Source organism: Somniosus microcephalus, unplaced genomic scaffold (assembly GCF_052327205.1).
Source record: "Somniosus microcephalus isolate GS21.2 unplaced genomic scaffold, FLI_Smic_1.0 unresolved_chr1, whole genome shotgun sequence".
NCBI lineage: Eukaryota > Metazoa > Chordata > Chondrichthyes > Squaliformes > Somniosidae > Somniosus > Somniosus microcephalus.
The window spans coordinates 67,093,686-67,117,246 of NW_028225179.1; the positions used below are offsets into that span (position 1 = coordinate 67,093,686).

The 23,561-nt window shown below is 53.2% G+C and overlaps 1 protein-coding gene across 1 annotated transcript in view; it reads right to left on the reverse strand.

Annotated features, from left to right (window-relative positions):
- The window catches only part of LOC147095453 (myosin regulatory light chain 11), a 50,113-nt gene that overhangs the window by 1,970 nt on the left and 24,582 nt on the right, over nt 1–23,561 (reverse strand). Inside the window, exon 5 of the mRNA XM_085974596.1 lies at nt 287–365. Coding sequence (XP_085830722.1) covers nt 287–365 — 79 coding nt within the window. The remainder of the gene's footprint in view (nt 1–286; nt 366–23,561) is intronic.

The following is a 23,561-nucleotide window of genomic DNA, read 5'->3' on the forward strand; positions in this document are numbered from 1 at the left end:
GAGACAGACAGACAGAGAGACAGACAATTGAGAGATGAGGAGAGACACAGACCCGTCCCCCTCCCCAGTCCCTCCTCCCCCTTCCCAGATCCCCTCCCCTCCCCCCATTCCCCAGGTCCCCTCCCCGAGCCACCCTCACCCTCACCCCCAGCACCTCCCTCCTTCCCCTGTTCTGAGCCCCCTCCTCCTGCCCCCTCACAGAGGCCTCCCTTTCCTGGCTCACCACCCGCCTTTGCCGCTCTCCCGCCCCTCCACCGACCCGCCTCCGACCCACCCCAGTACTCACAATTCCTTCTTGATTGATCCCTTGCCATCGGGGTCGAGGACCTTGAAAGCGGCCATGATGACATCCTCAGGATCCGCTCCTGGAACAAGAGTGATCGAGTGAGACCAGACAGACTCCCCACCCCTCCACCCCGACCACAAATCGGTGGATCCCACCCACACCACCTGACACAATGTCCGACCAGGAGTCAGCCACCGTCCCAGGGTCTATAGAGGGCCGGCCTCGGACACACGCCCCTCGGATCGCCGAAGCCTGACTGCCATGTCCCAACACTGGCAGGGAGTGGCGCTGGGGGTGGGGGTGGGGGCGGTATCACTGGGCGTTCAATGAGGAGCTGCACCTCCTGCACACGGGAATGTGTGGGCGTGTGTTGATGTGCAAGGGTGAGTCAGAGTTAGCATGAGTGGTGTGTGGGGCGTGGGGGGGCTGAGTGTGGGGGGTGAGTGTGGGGCGTGGGGGGGTGAGTGTGGGGCGTGGGGGGGTGAGTGTGGGGCGTGGGGGTGGTGAGTGTGGGGGGTGGGGGGGTGAGTGTGGGGCATGGGGGGGGTGAGTGTGGGGCGTGGGGGGGGTGAGTGGGGGGCGTGGGGGGGGTGAGTGTGGGGTGTGGGGGGGTGAGTGTGGGGCGTGGGGGGGGTGAGTGTGGGGCGTGAGTGTGGGGGGTGAGTGTGGGGCGTGGGGGGTGAGTGTGGGGAGTGAGGGGTGAGCGTGGGGAGTGAGGGGTGAGTGTGGGGGGTGAGTGTGGGGAGTGGGGGGTGAGTGTGGGGAGTGAGGGGTGAGTGTGGGAGTGAGGGGTGAGTGTGGGGGGTGAGGGGTGAGTGTGGGGGGTGAGTGTGGGGAGTGAGGGGTGTGTGTGGGGAGTGAGGGGTGAGTGTGGGGAGTGAGGGGTGAGTGTGGGGGGTGGGGGGTGAGTGTGGGGAGAGAGGGGTTAGTGTGGGGAGTGGGGGGTGGGATTGGGGGGTGAGTGTGGGGAGTGAGGGGTGAGTGTGGGGAGTGAGGGTGAGTGTGGGGGGTGAGTGTGGGGAGTGAGGGGTGAGTGTGGGGGGTGAGGGGTGAGTGTGGGGAGTGAGGGGTGAGTGTGGGGGGTGGGGGTGAGTGTGGGGAGTGAGGGGTGAGTGTGGGGAGTGAGGGTGAGTGTGGGGGGTGGGGGGTGAGTGTGGGGAATGAGGGGTGAGTGTGGGGGGTAAGGGGTGAGTGTGGGGAGTGAGGGGTGAGTGAGGGGGGTGAGTGTGGGGGGTGAGTGTGGGGAGTGAGGGGTGAGTGTGGGGGGTGAGGGGTGAGTGTGGGGAGTGAGGGGTGAGTGTGGGGAGTGGGGGGTGAGTGTGGGGAGTGAGGGGTGAGTGTGAGGGGTGAGTGTGGGGAGTGGGGGTGAGTGTGGGGAGTGAGGGGTGAGTGGGGGGGTGAGTGTTGGGAGTGAGGGGTGAGTGTGGGGAGTGAGGGGTGAGTGTGGGGGGTGAGGGTGAGTGGGGGAGGGGTGGGTGTGGGGACTGGATAAATGTGGATAAATGCGAGGTTATCCGCTTCAGTGGCAAAACAGGAAGGCAGATTATTATTTGAATGGCAATAGATTGGGAGAAGGGGAAGTGCAACGAGACCTGGGTGTCCTTGTGCACCAGTCGCTGAAGGTAAGCATGCAGGTGCAGCAGGCGGTTAAGAAGGCAAATGGTATGTTGGCCTTCGTGGCGAGAGGGTTTGAGTACAGGAACAAGGATGTCTTGCTGCAGTTGTACAGGGCCTTGGTGAGACCACACCTTGAGTATTGTGTGCAGTTTTGGTCGCCTTATCTGAGCAAGGATGTTCTTGCCATGAAGGGAGTGCAGCGAAGATTCACCAGACTGATACCTGGGATGGCAGGAATGACGTATGAGGAGAGATTGTGTCGATTGGGCTTATACTCGTTCGAGTTTAGAAGAATGAGAGGGGATCTCATTGAAACTTATAAAATTCTAACAGGACTGGTCAGACTGGATGCAGGAAGGCTGTTCCCGATGGTCGGAGAGTCCAGAACCAGCGGTTATAGTCTAAGGATAAGGAGTAAGCCATTTAGGACTGAGATGAGGAGGAATTTCATCACCCAGAGAGAGTGGTGAATCTGTGGAATTCTTTACCACACAAGGCAATTGAGGCCAATTCATTAAATATATTCAAGAAGGAGTTAGATATATTTCTTAAGGCTAAAGGGATCAAGGGATATGGGGAGAAGGCAGGGACAGGGTACTGAAATTTGGATGATCAGCCATGATCTCATTAAATGGTGGAACAGGCTCGAGGGGCCGAATGGCCTACTCCTGCTCCTATCTTCTATGTTTCTGTGTGGGGGCTGGGGGGTGAGTGTAGGGGTTAAGTGTGTGAGTCTGCAGGGATGGTGTGGGTTTTATTGATTGACTGATAGCAAGGAGGTTTTGTCCAAGGAGATGATTGACAGGGAGGGAGGGCGGGTTGGATCATGGCGATGATTGACAGGTAGGAGGGAGGGTTGCATCATGGCGATGATTGACAGGTAGGAGGGAGGGTTGGATCATGCTGATGATTGACAGGTAGGGAGGGTTGGATCATGGCGATGATTGACAGGTAGGAGGGAGGGTTGGATCATGGCGATGATTAACAGGTAGGGAGGGTTGGGTCATGGCGATGATTGACAGGTAGGAGGGAGGGTTGGATCATGGCGATGATTGACAGGTAGGGAGGGTTGGATCATGGTGATGATTGACAGGTAGGAGGGAGGGTTGGATCATGACGATGATTGACAGGTAGGAGGGAGGGTTGGGTCATGGCGATGATTGACAGGTAGGAGGGAGGGTTGGATCATGGCGATGATTGACAGGTAGGAGGGAGGGTTGGATCATGGTGATGATTGACAGGTAGGAGGGAGGGTTGGATCATGGCGATGATTGACAGGAGGGAGGGAGGGTTGGATCATGGTGATGATTAACAGGTAGGGAGGGTTGGATCATGGCGATGATTGACAGGTAGGAGGGAGGGTTGGATCATGGTGATGATTGACAGGTAGGAGGGAGGGTTGGATCATAGCGATGATTGACAGGAGGGAGGCTTGGATCATGGCGATGATTGACAGGTAGGAGGGAGGGTTGGATCATGGTGATGATTGACAGGTAGGAGGGAGGGTTGGATCATGGCGATGATTGACAGGAGGGAGGGAGGGTTGGATCATGGTGATGATTAACAGGTAGGGAGGGTTGGATCATGGCGATGATTGACAGGTAGGAGGGAGGGTTGGATCATGGCGATGATTGACAGGTAGGGAGGGTTGGATCATGGAGATGATTGACAGGTAGGAGGGAGGGTTGGATAATGGCAATGATTGACAGGTCGGGAGGGTTGGATCATGGCAATGATTGACAGGTAGGAGGGAGGGTTGGATCATGGCAATGATTAACAGGTAGGGAGGGTTGGATCATGGCGATGATTGACAGGTAGGAGGGAGGGTTGGATCATGGCGATGATTGACAGGTAGGAGGGAGGGTTGGCTCATGGCGATGATTGACAGGTAGGAGGGAGGGTTGGCTCATGGCGATGATTGACAGGTAGGAGGGAGGGTTGGATCATGGCGATGATTGACAGGTAGGAGGGAGGGTTGGATCATGGCAATGATTGACAGGTAGGAGGGAGGGTTCGATCATGGCAATGATTGACAGGTAGGGAGGGTTGGATCATGGCGATGATTGACAGGTAGGAGGGAGGGTTGGATCATGGCGATGATTGACAGGTAGGAGGGAGGGTTGGATCATGGTGATGATTGACAGGTAGGAGGGAGGGTTGGATCATGGTGATGATTGACAGGTAGGAGGGAGGGTTGGATAATGGTGATGATTGACAGGTAGGGAGGGAGGGTTGGATCATGGTGATGATTGACAGGTAGGAGGGAGGGTTGGATCATGGTGATGATTGACAGGTAGGAGGGAGGGTTGGATAATGGTGATGATTGACAGGTAGGGAGGGAGGGTTGGATCATGGCGATGATTGACAGGTAGGAGGGAGGGTTGGATCATGGCGATGATTGACAGGTAGGAGGGAGGGTTGGATCATGGTGATGATTGACAGGTAGGAGGGAGGGTTGGATCATGGCGATGATTGACAGGAGGGAGGGAGGGTTGGATCAAGACGATGATTGACAGGTAGGAGGGAGGGTTGGATCATGGCAATGATTGACAGGTAGGAGGGTGGGTTGGATCATGGCAATGATTGACAGGTAGGAGGGAGGTTTGGATCATGGCGATGATTGACAGGTAGGAGGGAGGGTTGGAACATGGTGATGATTGACAGGTAGGAGGGCGGGTTGGATCATGGCGATGATTGACAGGTAGGAGGAAGTGTTGGATCATGGCGATGATTGACAGGTAGGGAGGGTTGGATCATGGTGTTGATTGACAGGTAGGAGGGAGGGTTGGATCATGGCGATGATTGACAGGTAGGGTTGGATCATGGCGATGATTGACAGGTAGGAGGGAGGGTTGGATCATGGCGATGGTTGACAGGAGGGAGGGTTGGATCATGGTGATGATTGACAGGTAGGAGGGAGGGTTGGATCATGGCGATGATTGACAGGTAGGAGGGAGGGTTGGATCATGGTGATGATTGACAGGTAGGGTTGGATCATGGTGATGATTGACAGGTAGGAGGGAGGGTTGGATCATGGCGATGATTGACAGGAGGGAGGGAGGGTTGGATCAAGACGATGATTGACAGGTAGGAGGGAGGGTTGGATCATGGCAATGATTGACAGGTAGGAGGGAGGTTTGGATCATGGCGATGATTGACAGGTAGGAGGGAGGGTTGGAACATGGTGATGATTGACAGGTAGGAGGGCGGGTTGGATCATGGCGATGATTGACAGGTAGGAGGAAGTGTTGGATCATGGCGATGATTGACAGGTAGGGAGGGTTGGATCAAGGTGTTGATTGACAGGTAGGAGGGAGGGTTGGATCATGGCGATGATTGACAGGTAGGGTTGGATCATGGCGATGATTGACAGGTAGGAGGGAGGGTTGGATCATGGCGATGGTTGACAGGAGGGAGGGTTGGATCATGGTGATGATTGACAGGTAGGAGGGAGGGTTGGATCATGGCGATGATTGACAGGTAGGAGGGAGGGTTGGATCATGGTGATGATTGACAGGTAGGGAGGGTTGGATCATGGCGATGATTGACAGGAGGGAGGGTTGGATCATGGTGATGATTGACAGGTAGGAGGGAGGGTTGGATCATGGCGATGATTGACAGGTAGGAGGGAGGGTTGGATCATGGTGATGATTGACAGGTAGGGAGGGTTGGATCATGGCGATGATTGACAGGTAGGAGGGAGGGTTGGATCATGGCGATGATTGACAGGTAGGAGGGAGGGAGGGTTGGATCATGGCGATGATTGACAGGTAGGGAGGGAGGGTTGGATCATGGCGATGATTGACAGGTAGGGTTGGATCATGGCGATGATTGACAGGTAGGAGGGAGGGTTGGATCATGGCGATGATTGACAGGTAGGGAGGGAGGGTTGGATCATGGCGATGATTGACAGGTAGGAAGGGAGGGTTGGATCATCGCGATGATTGACAGGAGGGAGGGAGGGTTGGATCATGGTGATGATTGACAGGTAGGAGGGAGGGTTGGATCATGGCGATGAGTGACAGGTAGGAGGGAGGGTTGGATCATGGCGATGATTGACAGGTAGGAGGGAGGGTTGGATCATGGCGATGATTGACAGGTAGGAGGGAGGGTTGGATCATGGCGATGATTGACAGGTAGGAGGGAGGGTTGGATCATGGTGATGATTGACAGGTAGGGAGGGAGGGTTGGATCACGGTGGTGATTGACAGGTAGGAGGGAGGGTTGGATCATGGTGATGATTGACAGGTAGGAGGGAGGGTTGGATCATGGCGATGATTGACAGGTAGGAGGGAGGGTTGGATCATGGTGATGATTGACAGGTAGGGAGGGTTGGATCATGGCAATGATTGACAGGTAGGAGGGAGGCTTGGATCATGGCAATGATTGACAGGTAGGGGGGAGGGTTGGATCATGGCGATGATTGACAGGTAGGAGGGCGGGTTGGATCATGGTGATGATTGACAGGTAGGGAGGGAGGGTTAGATCATGGTGATGATTGACAGGTAGGAGGGAGCGTTGGATCATGGCGATGATTGACAGGTAGGAGGGAGGGTTGGATCATGGCGATGATTGACAGGTAGGAGGGCGGGTTGGATCATGGTGATGATTGACAGGTAGGGAGGGAGGGTTAGATCATGGTGATGATTGACAGGTAGGAGGGAGCGTTGGATCATGGCGATGATTGACAGGTAGGAGGGACGGTTGGATCATGGTGATGATTGACAGGTAGGAGGGAGGGTTGGATCATGGTGATGATTGACAGGTAGGGGGGAGGGTTGGATCATGGCGATGATTGACAGGTAGGAGGGAGGGTTGGATCATGGTGATGATTGACAGGTAGGGAGGGAGGGTTAGATCATGGTGATGATTGACAGGTAGGAGGGAGCGTTGGATCATGGTGATGATTGACAGGTAGGAGGGAGGGTTGGATCATGGTGATGATTGACAGGTAGGAGGGAGGGTTGGATCATGGTGATGATTGACAGGCAGGAGGGATGGTTGGATCATGGCGATGATTGACAGGTAGGAGGGAGGGTTGGATCATGGCGATGAGTGACAGGTAGGAGGGAGGGTTGGATCATGGTGATGATTGACAGGTAGGAGGGAGGGTTAGATCATGGTGATGATTGACAGGTAGGAGGGAGCGTTGGATCATGGCGATGATTGACAGGTAGGAGGGAGGGTTGGATCATGGCGATGATTGACAGGTAGGAGGGAGGGTTGGATCATGGCGATGAGTGACAGGTAGGAGGGAGGGTTGGATCATGGCGATGATTGACAGGTAGGAGGGAGGGTTGGATCATGGCGATGATTGACAGGTAGGGAGGGAGGGTTGGATCATGGTGGTGAGTGACAGGTAGGAGGGAGGGTTGGATCATGGCGATGATTGACAGGATAGGAGGGAGTGTTGGATCATGGCGATGATTGACAGGTGGGAGGGAGGGTTGGAACATGGTGATGATTGACAGGTAGGGAGGGTTGGATCATGGTGATGATTGACAGGTAGGAGGGAGGGTTGCATCATGGCGATGATTGACAGGTAGGAGGGAGGGTTGGATCATGGTGATGATTGACAGGTAGGAGGGAGGGTTGGATCATGGTGATGATTGACAGGTAGGAGGGAGGGAGGGTTGGATCATGGCGATGTTTGACAGGTAGGGAGGGAGGGTTGGATCATGGTGATGATTGACAGGTAGGAGGGAGGGTTGGATCATGGTGATGATTGACAGGTAGGAGGGAGGGTTGGATCATGGTGATGATTGACAGGTAGGAGGGAGGGTTGGATCATGGCGATGAGTGACAGGTAGGAGGGAGGGTTGGATCATGGTGATGATTGACAGGATAGGAGGGAGTGTTGGATCATGGCGATGATTGACAGGAGGGAGGGAGGGTTGGATCATGGTGATGATTGACAGGTAGGAGGGAGGGTTGGATCATGGCGATGATTGACATGTAGGATGGAGGGCTGGATCATGGTGATGATTGACAGGTAGGAGGGAGGGTTGGATCATGGTGGTGATTGACAGGTAGGAGGGAGGGTTGGATCATGGTGATGATTGACAGGTAGGAGGGAGGGTTGGATCATGGCGATGATTGACAGGTAGGAGGGAGGGTTGGATCATGGTGATGATTGACAGGTAGGGAGGGAGGGTTAGATCATGGTGATGATTGACAGGTAGGAGGGAGCGTTGGATCATGGCGATGATTGACAGGTAGGAGGGAGGGTTGGATCATGGTGATGATTGACAGGTAGGAGGGAGGGTTGGATCATGGTGATGATTGACATGTAGGGAGGGAGGGTGAGATCATGGTGATGATTGACAGGTAGGAGGGAGGGTTGGATCATGGTGATGATTGACAGGCAGGAGGGATGGTTGGATCATGGCGATGATTGACAGGTAGGAGGGAGGGTTGGATCATGGCGATGATTGACAGGTAGGGAGGGTTGGATCATGGTGATGAGTGACAGGTAGGAGGGAGGGTTGGATCATGGTGATGATTGACAGGATAGGAGGGAGTGTTGGATCATGGCGATGATTGACAGGTAGGAGGGAGTGTTGGATCATGGTGATGATTGACAGGTAGGGAGGGAGGGTTGGATCATGGTGATGATTGACAGGTAGGAGGGAGGGTTGGATCATGGTGATGATTGACAGGTAGGAGGGAGGGTTGGATCATGGCGATGAGTGACAGGTAGGAGGGAGGGTTGGATCATGGCGATGATTGACAGGTAGGGAGGGTTGGATCATGGTGATGAGTGACAGGTAGGAGGGAGGGTTGGATCATGGTGATGATTGACAGGTAGGAGGGAGGGTTGGATCATGGCGATGATTGACAGGTAGGAGGGAGGGTTGGATCATGGCGATGATTGACAGGTAGGGAGGGAGGGTTGGATCATGGCGATGATTGACAGGTAGGAGGGAGGGTTGGATCATGGCGATGATTGACAGGTAGGGAGGGAGGGTTGGATCATGGCGATGATTGACATGTAGGATGGAGGGCTGGATCATGGTGATGATTGACAGGTAGGAGGGAGGGTTGGATCATGGTGGTGATTGACAGGTAGGAGGGAGGGTTGGATCATGGTGATGATTGACAGGTAGGAGGGAGGGTTGGATCATGGCGATGATTGACAGGTAGGAGGGAGGGTTGGATCATGGTGATGATTGACAGGTAGGGAGGGTTGGATCATGGCAATGATTGACAGGTAGGAGGGAGGCTTGGATCATGGCAATGATTGACAGGTAGGGGGGAGGGTTGGATCATGGCGATGATTGACAGGTAGGAGGGAGGGTTGGATCATGGTGATGATTGACAGGTAGGGAGGGAGGGTTAGATCATGGTGATGATTGACAGGTAGGAGGGAGCGTTGGATCATGGCGATGATTGACAGGTAGGAGGGAGGGTTGGATCATGGTGATGATTGACAGGTAGGAGGGAGGGTTGGATCATGGTGATGATTGACATGTAGGGAGGGAGGGTGAGATCATGGTGATGATTGACAGGTAGGAGGGAGGGTTGGATCATGGTGATGATTGACAGGCAGGAGGGATGGTTGGATCATGGCGATGATTGACAGGTAGGAGGGAGGGTTGGATCATGGCGATGATTGACAGGTAGGGAGGGTTGGATCATGGTGATGAGTGACAGGTAGGAGGGAGGGTTGGATCATGGTGATGATTGACAGGATAGGAGGGAGTGTTGGATCATGGCGATGATTGACAGGTAGGAGGGAGTGTTGGATCATGGTGATGATTGACAGGTAGGGAGGGAGGGTTGGATCATGGTGATGATTGACAGGTAGGAGGGAGGGTTGGATCATGGTGATGATTGACAGGTAGGAGGGAGGGTTGGATCATGGCGATGAGTGACAGGTAGGAGGGAGGGTTGGATCATGGCGATGATTGACAGGTAGGGAGGGTTGGATCATGGTGATGAGTGACAGGTAGGAGGGAGGGTTGGATCATGGTGATGATTGACAGGTAGGAGGGAGGGTTGGATCATGGCGATGATTGACAGGATAGGAGGGAGTGTTGGATCATGGCGATGATTGACAGGTAGGAGGGAGTGTTGGATCATGGTGATGATTGACAGGTAGGGAGGGAGGGTTGGATCATGGCGATGATTGACAGGATAGGAGGGAGTGTTGGATCATGGCGATGATTGACAGGTAGGAGGGAGGGTTGGAACATGGTGATGATTGACAGGTAGGGAGGGTTGGATCATGGTGATGATTGACAGATGGAGGGAGGGTTGCATCATGGCGATGATTGACAGGTAGGAGGGAGGGTTGGATCATGGTGATGATTGACAGGTAGGAGGGAGGGTTGGATCATGGTGATGATTGACAGGTAGGAGGGAGGGTTGGATCATGGTGATGATTGACAGGTAGGAGGGAGGGTTGGATCATGGCGATGAGTGACAGGTAGGAGGGAGGGTTGGATCATGGTGATGATTGACAGGTAGGAGGGAGGGTTGGATCATGGTGATGATTGACAGGTAGGAGGGAGGGTTGGATCATGGTGATGATTGACAGGTAGGAGGGAGGGTTGGATCATGGCGATGAGTGACAGGTAGGAGGGAGGGTTGGATCATGGTGATGATTGACAGGTAGGAGGGAGGGTTGGATCATGGCGATGATTGACAGGATAGGAGGGAGTGTTGGATCATGGCGATGATTGACAGGTAGGAGGGAGGGTTGGAACATGGTGATGATTGACAGGTAGGGAGGGTTGGATCATGGTGATGATTGACAGGTAGGAGGGAGGGTTGCATCATGGCGATGATTCACAGGTAGGAGGAAGTGTTGGATCATGGCGATGATTGACAGGGAGGAGGGAGGGTTGGATCATGGCGATGATTGACAGGTAGGAGGGAGGGTTGGATCATGGCGATGATTGACAGGAGGGAGGGTTGGATCATGGTGATGATTGACAGGAGGGAGGGTTGGATCATGGTGATGATTGACAGGTAGGAGGGAGGGTTGGATCATGGCGTTGATTGACAGGTAGGAGGGAGGGTTGGATCATGGCAATGATTGACAGGTGGGAGGGAGGGTTGGATCATGGCGATGATTGACAGGTGGGGAGGGTTGGGTCATGGCGATGATTGACAGGTAGGAGGGAGGGTTGGATCATGGTGATGATTGACAGGTAGGGAGGGAGGGTTAGATCATGGTGATGATTGACAGGTAGGAGGGAGGGTTGGATCATGGTGATGATTGACAGGTAGGAGGGAGGGTTGGATCATGGTGATGATTGACAGGTAGGAGGGAGGGTTGGGTCATGGCGATGATTGACAGGTAGGAGGGAGGGTTGGATCATGGTGATGATTGACAGGTAGGAGGGATGGTTGGATCATGGCGATGATTGACAGGTAGGAGGGAGGGTTGGATCATGGCAATGATTGACAGGTAGGAGGGAGGGTTAGATCATGGTGATGATTGACAGGTAGGAGGGAGGGTTGGATCATGGTGATGATTGACAGGTAGGAGGGAGGGTTGGATCATGGTGATGATTGACAGGTAGGGAGGGAGGGTTGGATCATGGTGATGATTGACAGGTAGGAGGGAGGGTTGGATCATGGTGATGATTGACAGGTAGGGAGGGAGGGTTGGATCATGGCGATGATTGACAGGTAGGAGGGAGGGTTAGATCATGGTGATGATTGACAGGTAGGAGGGAGGGTTAGATCATGGTGATGATTGACAGGTAGGAGGGAGGGTTAGATCATGGTGATGATTGACAGGTAGGAGGGAGGGTTGGATCATGGCGATGATTGACAGGTAGGAGGGAGGGTTGGATCATGGTGATGATTGACAGGTAGGAGGGAGGGTTAGATCATGGTGATGATTGACAGGTAGGAGGGAGGGTTGGATCATGGCGATGATTGACAGGAGGGAGGGAGGGTTGGATCATGGTGATGATTGACAGGTAGGAGGGAGGGTTGGATCATGGCGATGATTGACAGGAGGGAGGGAGGGTTGGATCATGGCGATGATTAACAGGTAGGGAGGGTTGGATCATGGCGATGATTGACAGGTAGGAGGGAGGGTTGGATCATGGCGATGATTGACAGGTAGGGAGGTTGGATCATGGCGATGATTGACAGGTAGGAGGGAGGGTTGGATCATGGCGATGATTGACAGGTAGGAGGGAGGGTTGGATCATGGCAATGATTGACAGGTAGGGAGGGTTGGATCATGGCAATGATTGACAGGTAGGAGGGAGGGTTCGATCATGGCGATGATTGACAGGTAGGAGGGAGTGTTGGATCATGGCGATGATTGACAGGTAGGAGGGAGGGTTGGCTCATGGCGATGATTGACAGGAGGGAAGGAGGGTTGGATCATGGCGATGATTGACAGGTAGAAGGGAGGGTTGTATCATGGCAATGATTGACAGGTAGGAGGGAGGGTTCGATCATGGCAATGATTGACAGGTAGGGAGGGTTCGATCATGGCGATGATTGACAGGTAGGAGGGAGGGTTGGATCATGGCGATGATTGACAGGTAGGAGGGAGGGTTGGATCATGGCGATGATTGACAGGTAGGAGGGAGGGTTGGATCATGGCGATGATTGACAGGAGGGAGGGAGGGTTGGATCATGGTGATGATTGACAGGTAGGAGGGAGGGTTGGATCATGGCGATGATTGACAGGTAGGAGGGAGGGTTGGATCATTGCGATGATTGACAGGAGGGAGGGAGGGTTGGATCATGGCGATGATTGACAGGTAGGAGGGAGGGTTGGATCATGGCGATGATTGACAGGAGGGAGGGAGGGTTGGATCATGGCGATGATTGACAGGTAGGAGGGAGGGTTGGATCATGGTGATGATTGACAGGTAGGGAGGGAGAGTTGGATCATGGTGATGATTGACAGGTAGGAGGGAGGGTTGGATCATGGCGATGATTGACAGGAGGGAGGGAGGGTTGGATCATGACGATGATTAACAGGTAGGAGGGAGGGTTGGATCATGGCAATGATTGACAGGTAGGAGGGTGGGTTGGATCATGGCAATGATTGACAGGTAGGAGGGAGGTTTGGAACATGGTGATGATTGACAGGTAGGAGGGCGGGTTGGATCATGGTGATGATTGACAGGTAGGAGGGCGGGTTGGATCATGGCGATGATTGACAGGTAGGAGGAAGTGTTGGATCATGGCGATGATTGACAGGTAGGGAGGGTTGGATCATGGTGTTGATTGACAGGTAGGAGGGAGGGTTGGATCATGGCGATGATTGACAGGTAGGAGGGAGGGTTGGATCATGGCGATGATTGACAGGAGGGAGGGTTGGATCATGGTGAGGATTGACAGGTAGGAGGGAGGGTTGGATCATGGCGATGATTGACAGGTAGGGAGGGAGGGTTGGATCATGGCGATGATTGACAGGTAGGGAGCGTTGGATCATGGCAATGATTGACAGGTAGGAGGGAGGGTTGAATCATGGTGATGATTGACAGGTAGGGAGGGTTGGATCATGGTGATGATTGACAGGTAGGAGGGAGGGTTGGATCATGGCGATGATTGACAGGTAGGAGGGAGGGAGGGTTGGATCATGGCGATGATTGACAGATAGGGAGGGAGGGTTGGATCATGGCGATGATTGACAGGTAGGGAGGGAGGGTTGGATCATGGCGATGATTGACAGTTGGGAGGGAGGTTTGGATCATGGCGATGATTGACAGGTAGGGAGGGAGGGTTGGATCATGGCGATGATTGACAGGAGGGAGGGAGGGTTGGATCATGGTGATGATTGACAGGTAGGAGGGAGGGTTGGATCATGGCGATGATTGACAGATAGCGAGGGAGGGTTGGATCATGGCGATGATTGACAGGTAGGGAGGGAGGGTTCGATCATGGCGATGATTGACATGTGGGATGGAGGGTTGGATCATGGCGATGATTGACAGGAGGGAGGGTTGGATCATGGTGATGATTGACAGGTAGCGAGGGAGGGTTGGATCATGGTGATGATTGACAGGTAGGGTTGGATCATGGCGATGATTGACAGGTAGGAGGGAGGGTTGGATCATGGCGATGATTGACAGGTAGGAGGGAGAGTTGGATCATGGTGATGATTGACAGGTAGGAGGGAGGGTTGGATCATGGTGATGATTGACAGGTAGGGAGGGAGGGTTGGATCATGGTGATGATTGACAGGTAGGGAGGGAGGGTTGGATCATGGTGATGATTGACAGGTAGGAAGGAGGGTTGGATCATGGCGATGATTGACAGGTAGGAGGGAGGGTTGGATCATGGTGATGATTGACAGGTAGGAGGGAGGGTTGGATCATGGCGATGATTGACAGGTAGGGAGGGTTGGATCATGGCGATGATTGACAGGTAGGAGGGAGGGTTGGATCATGGCGATGATTGACAGGTAGGAGGGAGAGTTGGATCATGGTGATGATTGACAGGTAGGAGGGAGGGTTGGATCATGGTGATGATTGACAGGTAGGAGGGAGGGTTGGATCATGGTGATGATTGACAGGTAGGGAGGGAGGGTTGGATCATGGTGATGATTGACAGGTAGGAAGGAGGGTTGGATCATGGCGATGATTGACAGGTAGGAGGGAGGGTTGGATCATGGTGATGATTGACAGGTAGGAGGGAGGGTTGGATCATGGTGATGATTGACAGGTAGGGAGGGTTGGATCATGGCGATGATTGACAGGTAGGAGGGAGGGTTGGATCATGGTGATGATTGACAGGTAGGAAGGAGGGTTGGATCATGGCGATGATTGACAGGTAGGAGGGAGGGTTGGATCATGGCAATGATTGACAGGTAGGAGAGAAGGTTGGATCATGGTGATGATTGACAGGTAGGAAGGAGGGTTGGATCATGGCGATGATTGACAGGTAGGAGAGAGGGTTGGATCATGGCAATGATTGACAGGTAGGAGAGAAGGTTGGATCATGGTGATGATTGACAGGAGGGAGGGTTGGATCATGGTGATGATTGACAGGTAGGAGGGAGGGTTGGATCATGGTGATGATTGACAGGAGGGAGGGTTGGATCATGGTGATGATTGACAGGTAGGAGGGAGGGTTAGATCATGGTGATGATTGACAGGTAGGGAGGGAGGGTTGGATCATGGTGATGATTGACAGGTAGGAGGGAGGTTAGATCATGGTGATGATTGACAGGTAGGAGGGAGGGTTGGATCATGGTGATGATTGACAGGTAGGAGGGAGGGTTGGATCATGGTGATGATTGACAGGTAGGAGGGAGGGTTGGATCATGGCAATGATTGACAGGTAGGAGAGAAGGTTGGATCATGGCGATGATTGACAGGTAGGAGGGAGGGTTGGATCATGGTGATGATTGACAGGTAGGGAGGGAGGGTTGGATCATGGTGATGATTGACAGGTAGGAGGGAGGGTTGGATCATGGCGATGATTGACAGGTAGGAGGGATGGTTGGATCATGGTGATGATTGACAGGTAGGAGGGAGGGTTGGATCATGGCGATGATTGACAGGTAGGAGGGAGGGTTGGATCATGGTGATGATTGACAGGTAGGAGGGAGGGTTGGATCATGGTGATGATTGACAGGTAGGAGGGATGGTTGGATCATGGTGATGATTGACAGGTAGGAGGGAGGGTTGGATCATGGCGATGATTGACAGGTAGGAAGGAGGGTTGGATCATGGTGATGATTGACAGGTAGGAGGGAGGGTTGGATCATGGCGATGATTGACAGGTAGGAGGGAGGGTTGGATCATGGCGATGATTGACAGGTAGGAGGGAGGGTTGGATCATGGTGATGATTGACAGGTAGGAGGGAGGGTTGGATCATGGCGATGATTGACAGGTAGGGAGGGAGGGTTGGGTCATGGCGATGATTGACAGGTAGGAGGGATGGTTGGATCATGGCGATGAGTGACAGGTAGGAGGGAGGGTTGGATCATGGTGATGATTGACAGGTAGGAGGGAGGGTTGGATCAAGGCGATGATTAACAGGTAGGAGGGAGGGTTGGATCATGGCGATGATTGACAGGTAGGAGGGAGGGTTGGATCATGGCGATGATTGACAGGTAGGGAGCGTTGGATCATGGTGATGATTGACAGGTCGGAGGGAGGGTTGGATCATGGCGATGATTGACAGGTAGGAGGGAGGGTTGGATCATGGTGATGATTGACAGGTAGGAGGGAGGGTTGGATCATGGCAATGATTGACAGGTAGGAGGGAGGTTTGGATCATGGCGATGATTGACAGGTAGGAGGGAGGGTTGGAACATGGTGATGATTGACAGGTAGGGAGGGTTGGATCATGGTGATGATTGACAGGTAGGAGGGAGGGTTGGATCATGGCGATGATTGACAGGTAGGAGGAAGTGTTGGATCATGGCGATGATTGACAGGTAGGAGGGAGGGTTGGATCATGGCGATGATTGACAGGAGGGAGGGAGGGTTGGATCATGGCGATGATTGACAGGTAGGAGGGAGGGTTGGATCATGGTGATGATTGACAGGTAGGGAGGGAGGGTTGGATCATGGTGATGATTGACAGGTAGGAGGGAGGGTTGGATCATGGCGATGATTGACAGGTAGGAGGGAGGGTTGGATCATGGCAATGATTGACAGGTAGGGAGGGTTGGATCATGGCAATGATTGACAGGTAGGAGGGAGGGTTCGATCATGGCGATGATTGACAGGTAGGAGGGAGTGTTGGATCATGGCGATGATTGACAGGTAGGAGGGAGGGTTGGCTCATGGCGATGATTGACAGGAGGGAAGGAGGGTTGGATCATGGCGATGATTGACAGGTAGGAGGGAGGGTTGTATCATGGCAATGATTGACAGGTAGGAGGGAGGGTTCGATCATGGCAATGATTGACAGGTAGGGAGGGTTGGATCATGGCGATGATTGACAGGTAGGAGGGAGGGTTGGATCATGGCGATGATTGACAGGTAGGAGGGAGGGTTGGATCATGGCGATGATTGACAGGTAGGAGGGAGGGTTGGATCATGGCGATGATTGACAGGTAGGAGGGAGGGTTGGATCATGGCGATGATTGACAGGTAGGAGGGAGGGTTGGATCATGGCGATGATTGACAGGAGGGAGGGAGGGTTGGATCATGGCGATGATTGACAGGTAGGAGGGAGGGTTGGATCATGGCGATGATTGACAGGAGGGAGGGAGGGTTGGATCATGGCGATGATTGACAGGTAGGAGGGAGGGTTGGATCATGGTGATGATTGACAGGTAGGGAGGGAGGGTTGGATCATGGTGATGATTGACAGGTAGGAGGGAGGGTTGGATCATGGCGATGATTGACAGGAGGGAGGGAGGGTTGGATCATGACGATGATTAACAGGTAGGAGGGAGGGTTGGATCATGGCAATGATTGACAGGTAGGAGGGTGGGTTGGATCATGGCAATGATTGACAGGTAGGAGGGTGGGTTGGATCATGGCAATGATTGACAGGTAGGAGGGAGGTTTGGATCATGGCGATGATTGACAGGTAGGAGGGAGGGTTGGAACATGGTGATGATTGACAGGTAGGAGGGCTGGTTGGATCATGGTGATGATTGACAGGTAGGAGGGCGGGTTGGATCATGGCGATGATTGACAGGTAGGAGGAAGTGTTGGATCATGGCGATGATTGACAGGTAGGGAGGGTTGGATCATGGTGTTGATTGACAGGTAGGAGGGAGGGTTGGATCATGGCGATGATTGACAGGTAGGAGGGAGGGTTGGATCATGGCGATGATTGACAGGAGGGAGGGTTGGATCATGGTGATGATTGACAGGTAGGAGGGAGGGTTGGATCATGGCGATGATTGACAGGTAGGGAGGGAGGGTTGGATCATGGCGATGATTGACAGGTAGGGAGCGTTGGATCATGGCAATGATTGACAGGTAGGAGGGAGGGTTGAATCATGGTGATGATTGACAGGTAGGGAGGGTTGGATCATGGTGATGATTGACAGGTAGGAGGGAGGGTTGGATCATGGCGATGATTGACAGGTAGGAGGGAGGGAGGGTTGGATCATGGCGATGAATGACAGATAGGGAGGGAGGGTTGGATCATGGCGATGATTGACAGGTAGGGTTGGATCATGGCGATGATTGACAGTTGGGAGGGAGGTTTGGATCATGGCGATGATTGACAGGTAGGGTTGGATCATGGCGATGATTGACAGGAGGGAGGGAGGGTTGGATCATGGTGATGATTGACAGGTAGGAGGGAGGGTTGGATCATGGCGATGATTGACAGATAGGGAGGGAGGGTTGGATCATGGCGATGATTGACAGGTAGGGAGGGAGGGTTGGATCATGGCGATGATTGACATGTGGGATGGAGGGTTGGATCATGGCGATGATTGACAGGAGGGAGGGTTGGATCATGGTGATGATTGACAGGTAGAGAGGGAGGGTTGGATCATGGTGATGATTGACAGGTAGGGAGGGTTGGATCATGGCGATGATTGACAGGTAGGAGGGAGGGTTGGATCATGGCGATGATTGACAGGTAGGAGGGAGAGTTGGATCATGGTGATGATTGACAGGTAGGAGGGAGGGTTGGATCATGGTGATGATTGACAGGTAGGGAGGGAGGGTTGGATCATGGTGATGATTGACAGGTAGGGTTGGATCATGGTGATGATTCACAGGTAGGAAGGAGGGTTGGATCATGGCGATGATTGACAGGTAGGAGGGAGGGTTGGATCATGGTGATGATTGACAGGTAGGAGGGAGGGTTGGATCATGGCGATGATTGACAGGTAGGGAGGGTTGGATCATGGCGATGATTGACAGGTAGGAGGGAGGGTTGGATCATGGCGATGATTGACAGGTAGGAGGGAGAGTTGGATCATGGTGATGATTGACAGGTAGGAGGGAGGGTTGGATCATGGTGATGATTGACAGGTAGGAGGGAGGGTTGGATCATGGTGATGATTGACAGGTAGGGAGGGAGGGTTGGATCATGGTGATGATTGACAGGTAGGAAGGAGGGTTGGATCATGGCGATGATTGACAGGTAGGAGGGAGGGTTGGATCATGGTGATGATTGACAGGTAGGAGGGAGGGTTGGATCATGGTGATGATTGACAGGTAGGGAGGGTTGGATCATGGCGATGATTGACAGGTAGGAGGGAGGGTTGGATCATGGTGATGATTGACAGGTAGGAAGGAGGGTTGGATCATGGCGATGATTGACAGGTAGGAGGGAGGGTTGGATCATGGTGATGATTGACAGGTAGGAAGGAGGGTTGGATCATGGCGATGATTGACAGGTAGGAGAGAGGGTTGGATCATGGCAATGATTGACAGGTAGGAGAGAAGGTTGGATCATGGTGATGATTGACAGGAGGGAGGGTTGGATCATGGTGATGATTGACAGGTAGGAGGGAGGGTTGGATCATGGTGATGATTGACAGGAGGGAGGGTTGGATCATGGTGATGATTGACAGGTAGGAGGGAGGGTTAGATCATGGTGATGATTGACAGGTAGGGAGGGAGGGTTGGATCATGGTGATGATTGACAGGTAGGAGGGAGGGTTAGATCATGGTGATGATTGACAGGTAGGAGGGAGGGTTGGATCATGGTGATGATTGACAGGTAGGAGGGAGGGTTGGATCATGGTGATGATTGACAGGTAGGAGGGAGGGTTGGATCATGGTGATGATTGACAGGTAGGAGGGATGGTTGGATCATGGTGATGATTGACAGGTAGGAGGGAGGGTTGGATCATGGCGATGATTGACAGGTAGGAAGGAGGGTTGGATCATGGTGATGATTGACAGGTAGGAGGGAGGGTTGGATCATGGCGATGATTGACAGGTAGGAGGGAGGGTTGGATCATGGCGATGATTGACAGGTAGGAGGGAGGGTTGGATCATGGTGATGATTGACAGGTAGGAGGGAGGGTTGGATCATGGCGATGATTGACAGGTAGGGAGGGAGGGTTGGGTCATGGCGATGATTGACAGGTAGGAGGGATGGTTGGATCATGGCGATGAGTGACAGGTAGGAGGGAGGGTTGGATCATGGTGATGATTGACAGGTAGGAGGGAGGGTTGGATCAAGGCGATGATTAACAGGTAGGAGGGAGGGTTGGATCATGGCGATGATTGACAGGTAGGAGGGAGGGTTGGATCATGGCGATGATTGACAGGTAGGGAGCGTTGGATCATGGTGATGATTGACAGGTCGGAGGGAGGGTTGGATCATGGCGATGATTGACAGGTAGGAGGGAGGGTTGGATCATGGTGATGATTGACAGGTAGGAGGGAGGGTTGGATCATGGCAATGATTGACAGGTAGGAGGGAGGTTTGGATCATGGCGATGATTGACAGGTAGGAGGGAGGGTTGGAACATGGTGATGATTGACAGGTAGGGAGGGTTGGATCATGGTGATGATTGACAGGTAGGAGGGAGGGTTGGATCATGGCGATGATTGACAGGTAGGAGGAAGTGTTGGATCATGGCGATGATTGACAGGTAGGAGGGAGGGTTGGATCATGGCGATGATTGACAGGAGGGAGGGAGGGTTGGATCATGGCGATGATTGACAGGTAGGAGGGAGGGTTGGATCATGGTGATGATTGACAGGTAGGGAGGGAGGGTTGGATCATGGTGATGATTGACAGGTAGGAGGGAGGGTTGGATCATGGCGATGATTGACAGGAGGGTTGGATCATGACGATGATTAACAGGTAGGAGGGAGGGTTGGATCATGGCAATGATTGACAGGTAGGAGGGTGGGTTGGATCATGGCAATGATTGACAGGTAGGAGGGAGGTTTGGATCATGGCGATGATTGACAGGTAGGAGGGAGGTTTGGAACATGGTGATGATTGACAGGTAGGAGGGCGGGTTGGATCATGGTGATGATTGACAGGTAGGAGGGCGGGTTGGATCATGGCGATGATTGACAGGTAGGAGGAAGTGTTGGATCATGGCGATGATTGACAGGTAGGGAGGGTTGGATCATGGTGTTGATTGACAGGTAGGAGGGAGGGTTGGATCATGGCGATGATTGACAGGTAGGGTTGGATCATGGCGATGATTGACAGGTAGGAGGGAGGGTTGGATCATGGCGATGATTGACAGGTAGGAGGGAGGGTTGGATCATGGCGATGATTGACAGGAGGGAGGGTTGGATCATGGTGATGATTGACAGGTAGGAGGGAGGGTTGGATCATGGCGATGATTGACAGGTTGGCGGGAGGGTTGGATCATGGCAATGATTGACAGGTAGGAGGGAGGGTTGAATCATGGTGATGATTGACAGGTAGGGAGGGTTGGATCATGGCGATGATTGACAGGTAGGAGGGAGGGAGGATTGGATCATGGCGATGATTGACAGATAGGGAGGGAGGGTTGGATCATGGCGATGATTGACAGGTAGGGAGGGAGGGTTGGATCATGGCGATGATTGACAGGTAGGGAGGGAGGTTTGGATCATGGCGATGATTGACAGGTAGGGAGGGAGGGTTGGATCATGGCGATGATTGACAGGTAGGAGGGAGGGTTGGATCATGGTGATGATTGACAGGTAGGGAGGGAGGGTTGGATCATGGTGATGATTGACAGGTAGGAGGGAGGGTTGGATCATGGCAATGATTGACAGGTAGGAGGGAGGGTTGGATCATGGCGATGATTGACAGGTAGGAGGGAGGGTTGGATCATGGTGATGATTGACAGGTAGGGAGGGAGGGTTGGATCATGGTGATGATTGACAGGTAGGAAGGAGGGTTGGATCATGGCGATGATTGACAGGTAGGAGGGAGGGTTGGATCATGGTGATGATTGACAGGTAGGGAGGGTTGGATCATGGCGATGATTGACAGGTAGGAGGGAGGGTTGGATCATGGTGATGATTGACAGGTAGGAAGGAGGGTTGGATCATGGCGATGATTGACAGGTAGGAGGGAGGGTTGGATCATGGCAATGATTGACGGGTAGGAGAGAAGGTTGGATCATGGCGATGATTGACAGGTAGGAAGGAGGGTTGGATCATGGCAATGATTGACAGGTAGGAGAGAAGGTTGGATCATGGCGATGATTGACAGGTAGGAGGGAGGGTTGGATCATGGCAATGATTGACAGGTAGGAGAGAAGGTTGGATCATGGCGATGATTGACAGGTAGGAGGGAGGGTTGGATCATGGTGATGATTGACAGGTAGGGAGGGAGGGTTAGATCATGGTGATGATTGACAGGTAGGAGGGAGGGTTGGATCATGGCGATGATTGACAGGTAGGAGGGATGGTTGGATCATGGCGATGATTGACAGGTAGGAGGGAGGGTTGGATCATGGTGATGATTGACATGTAGGGAGCGAGGGTTAGATCATGGTGATGATTGACAGGTAGGAGGGAGGGTTGGATCATGGCGATGATTGACAGGTAGGAGGGAGGGTTGGATCATGGTGATGATTGACAGGTAGGAGGGATGGTTGGATCATGGCGATGATTGACAGGTAGCAGGGATGGTTGGATCATGGCGATGAGTGACAGGTAGGAGGGAGGGTTGGATCATGGTGATGATTGACAGGTAGGAGGGCGGGTTGGATCAAGGCGATGATTAACAGGTAGGAGGGAGGTTTGGATCATGGCGATGATTGACAGGTAGGAGGGAGGGTTGGATCATGGTGATGATTGACAGGTAGGAGGGAGGGTTGGATCATGGCAATGATTGACAGGTAGGAGGGAGTGTTGGATCATGGCGATGATTTACAGGTAGGGAGGGTTGGATCATGGTGATGATTGACAGGTCGGAGGGAGTGTTGGATCATGGCGATGATTGACAGGTAGGAGGGAGGGTTGGATCATGGTGATGATTTACAGGTAGGGAGGGTTGGATCATGGTGATGATTGACAGGTAGGAGGGAGGGTTGGATCATGGTGATGATTTACAGGTAGGGAGGGTTGGATCATGGTGATGATTGACAGGTAGGAGGGAGGGTTGGATCATGGTGATGATTGACAGGTAGGAGGGAGGGTTGGATCATGGCAATGATTGACAGGTAGGAGGGAGGTTTGGATCATGGCGATGATTGACAGGTAGGAGGGAGGGTTGGAACATGGTGATGATTGACAAGTAGGGAGGGTTGGATCATGGTGATGATTGACAGGTAGGAGGGAGGGTTGGATCATGGCGATGATTGACAGGTAGGAGGAAGTGTTGGATCATGGCGATGATTGACAGGTAGGGAGGGTTGGATCATGGTGTTGATTGACAGGTAGGAGGGAGGGTTGGATCATGGAGATGATTGACAGGTAAGGTTGGATCATGGTGATGATTGACAGGTAGGAGGGAGGCTTGGATCATGGCGATGATTGACAGGAGGGAGGGTTGGATCATGGTGATGATTGACAGGTAGGAGGGAGGGTTGCATCATGGCGATGATTGACAGGTAGGAGGGAGGGTTGGATCATGGCAATGATTGACAGGTAGGGAGGGTTCGGTCATGGCGATGATTGACAGGTAGGAGGGAGGGTTGGATCATGGCGATGATTGACAGGTAGGAGGGAGGGAGGGTTGGATCATGGCGATGATTGACAGGTAGGGAGGGAGGGTTGGATCATGGCGATGATTGACAGGTAGGGAGGGAGGGTTGGATCATGGCGATGATTGACAGGTAGGAGGGAGGGTTGGATCATGGTGATGATTGACAGGTAGGAGGGAGGG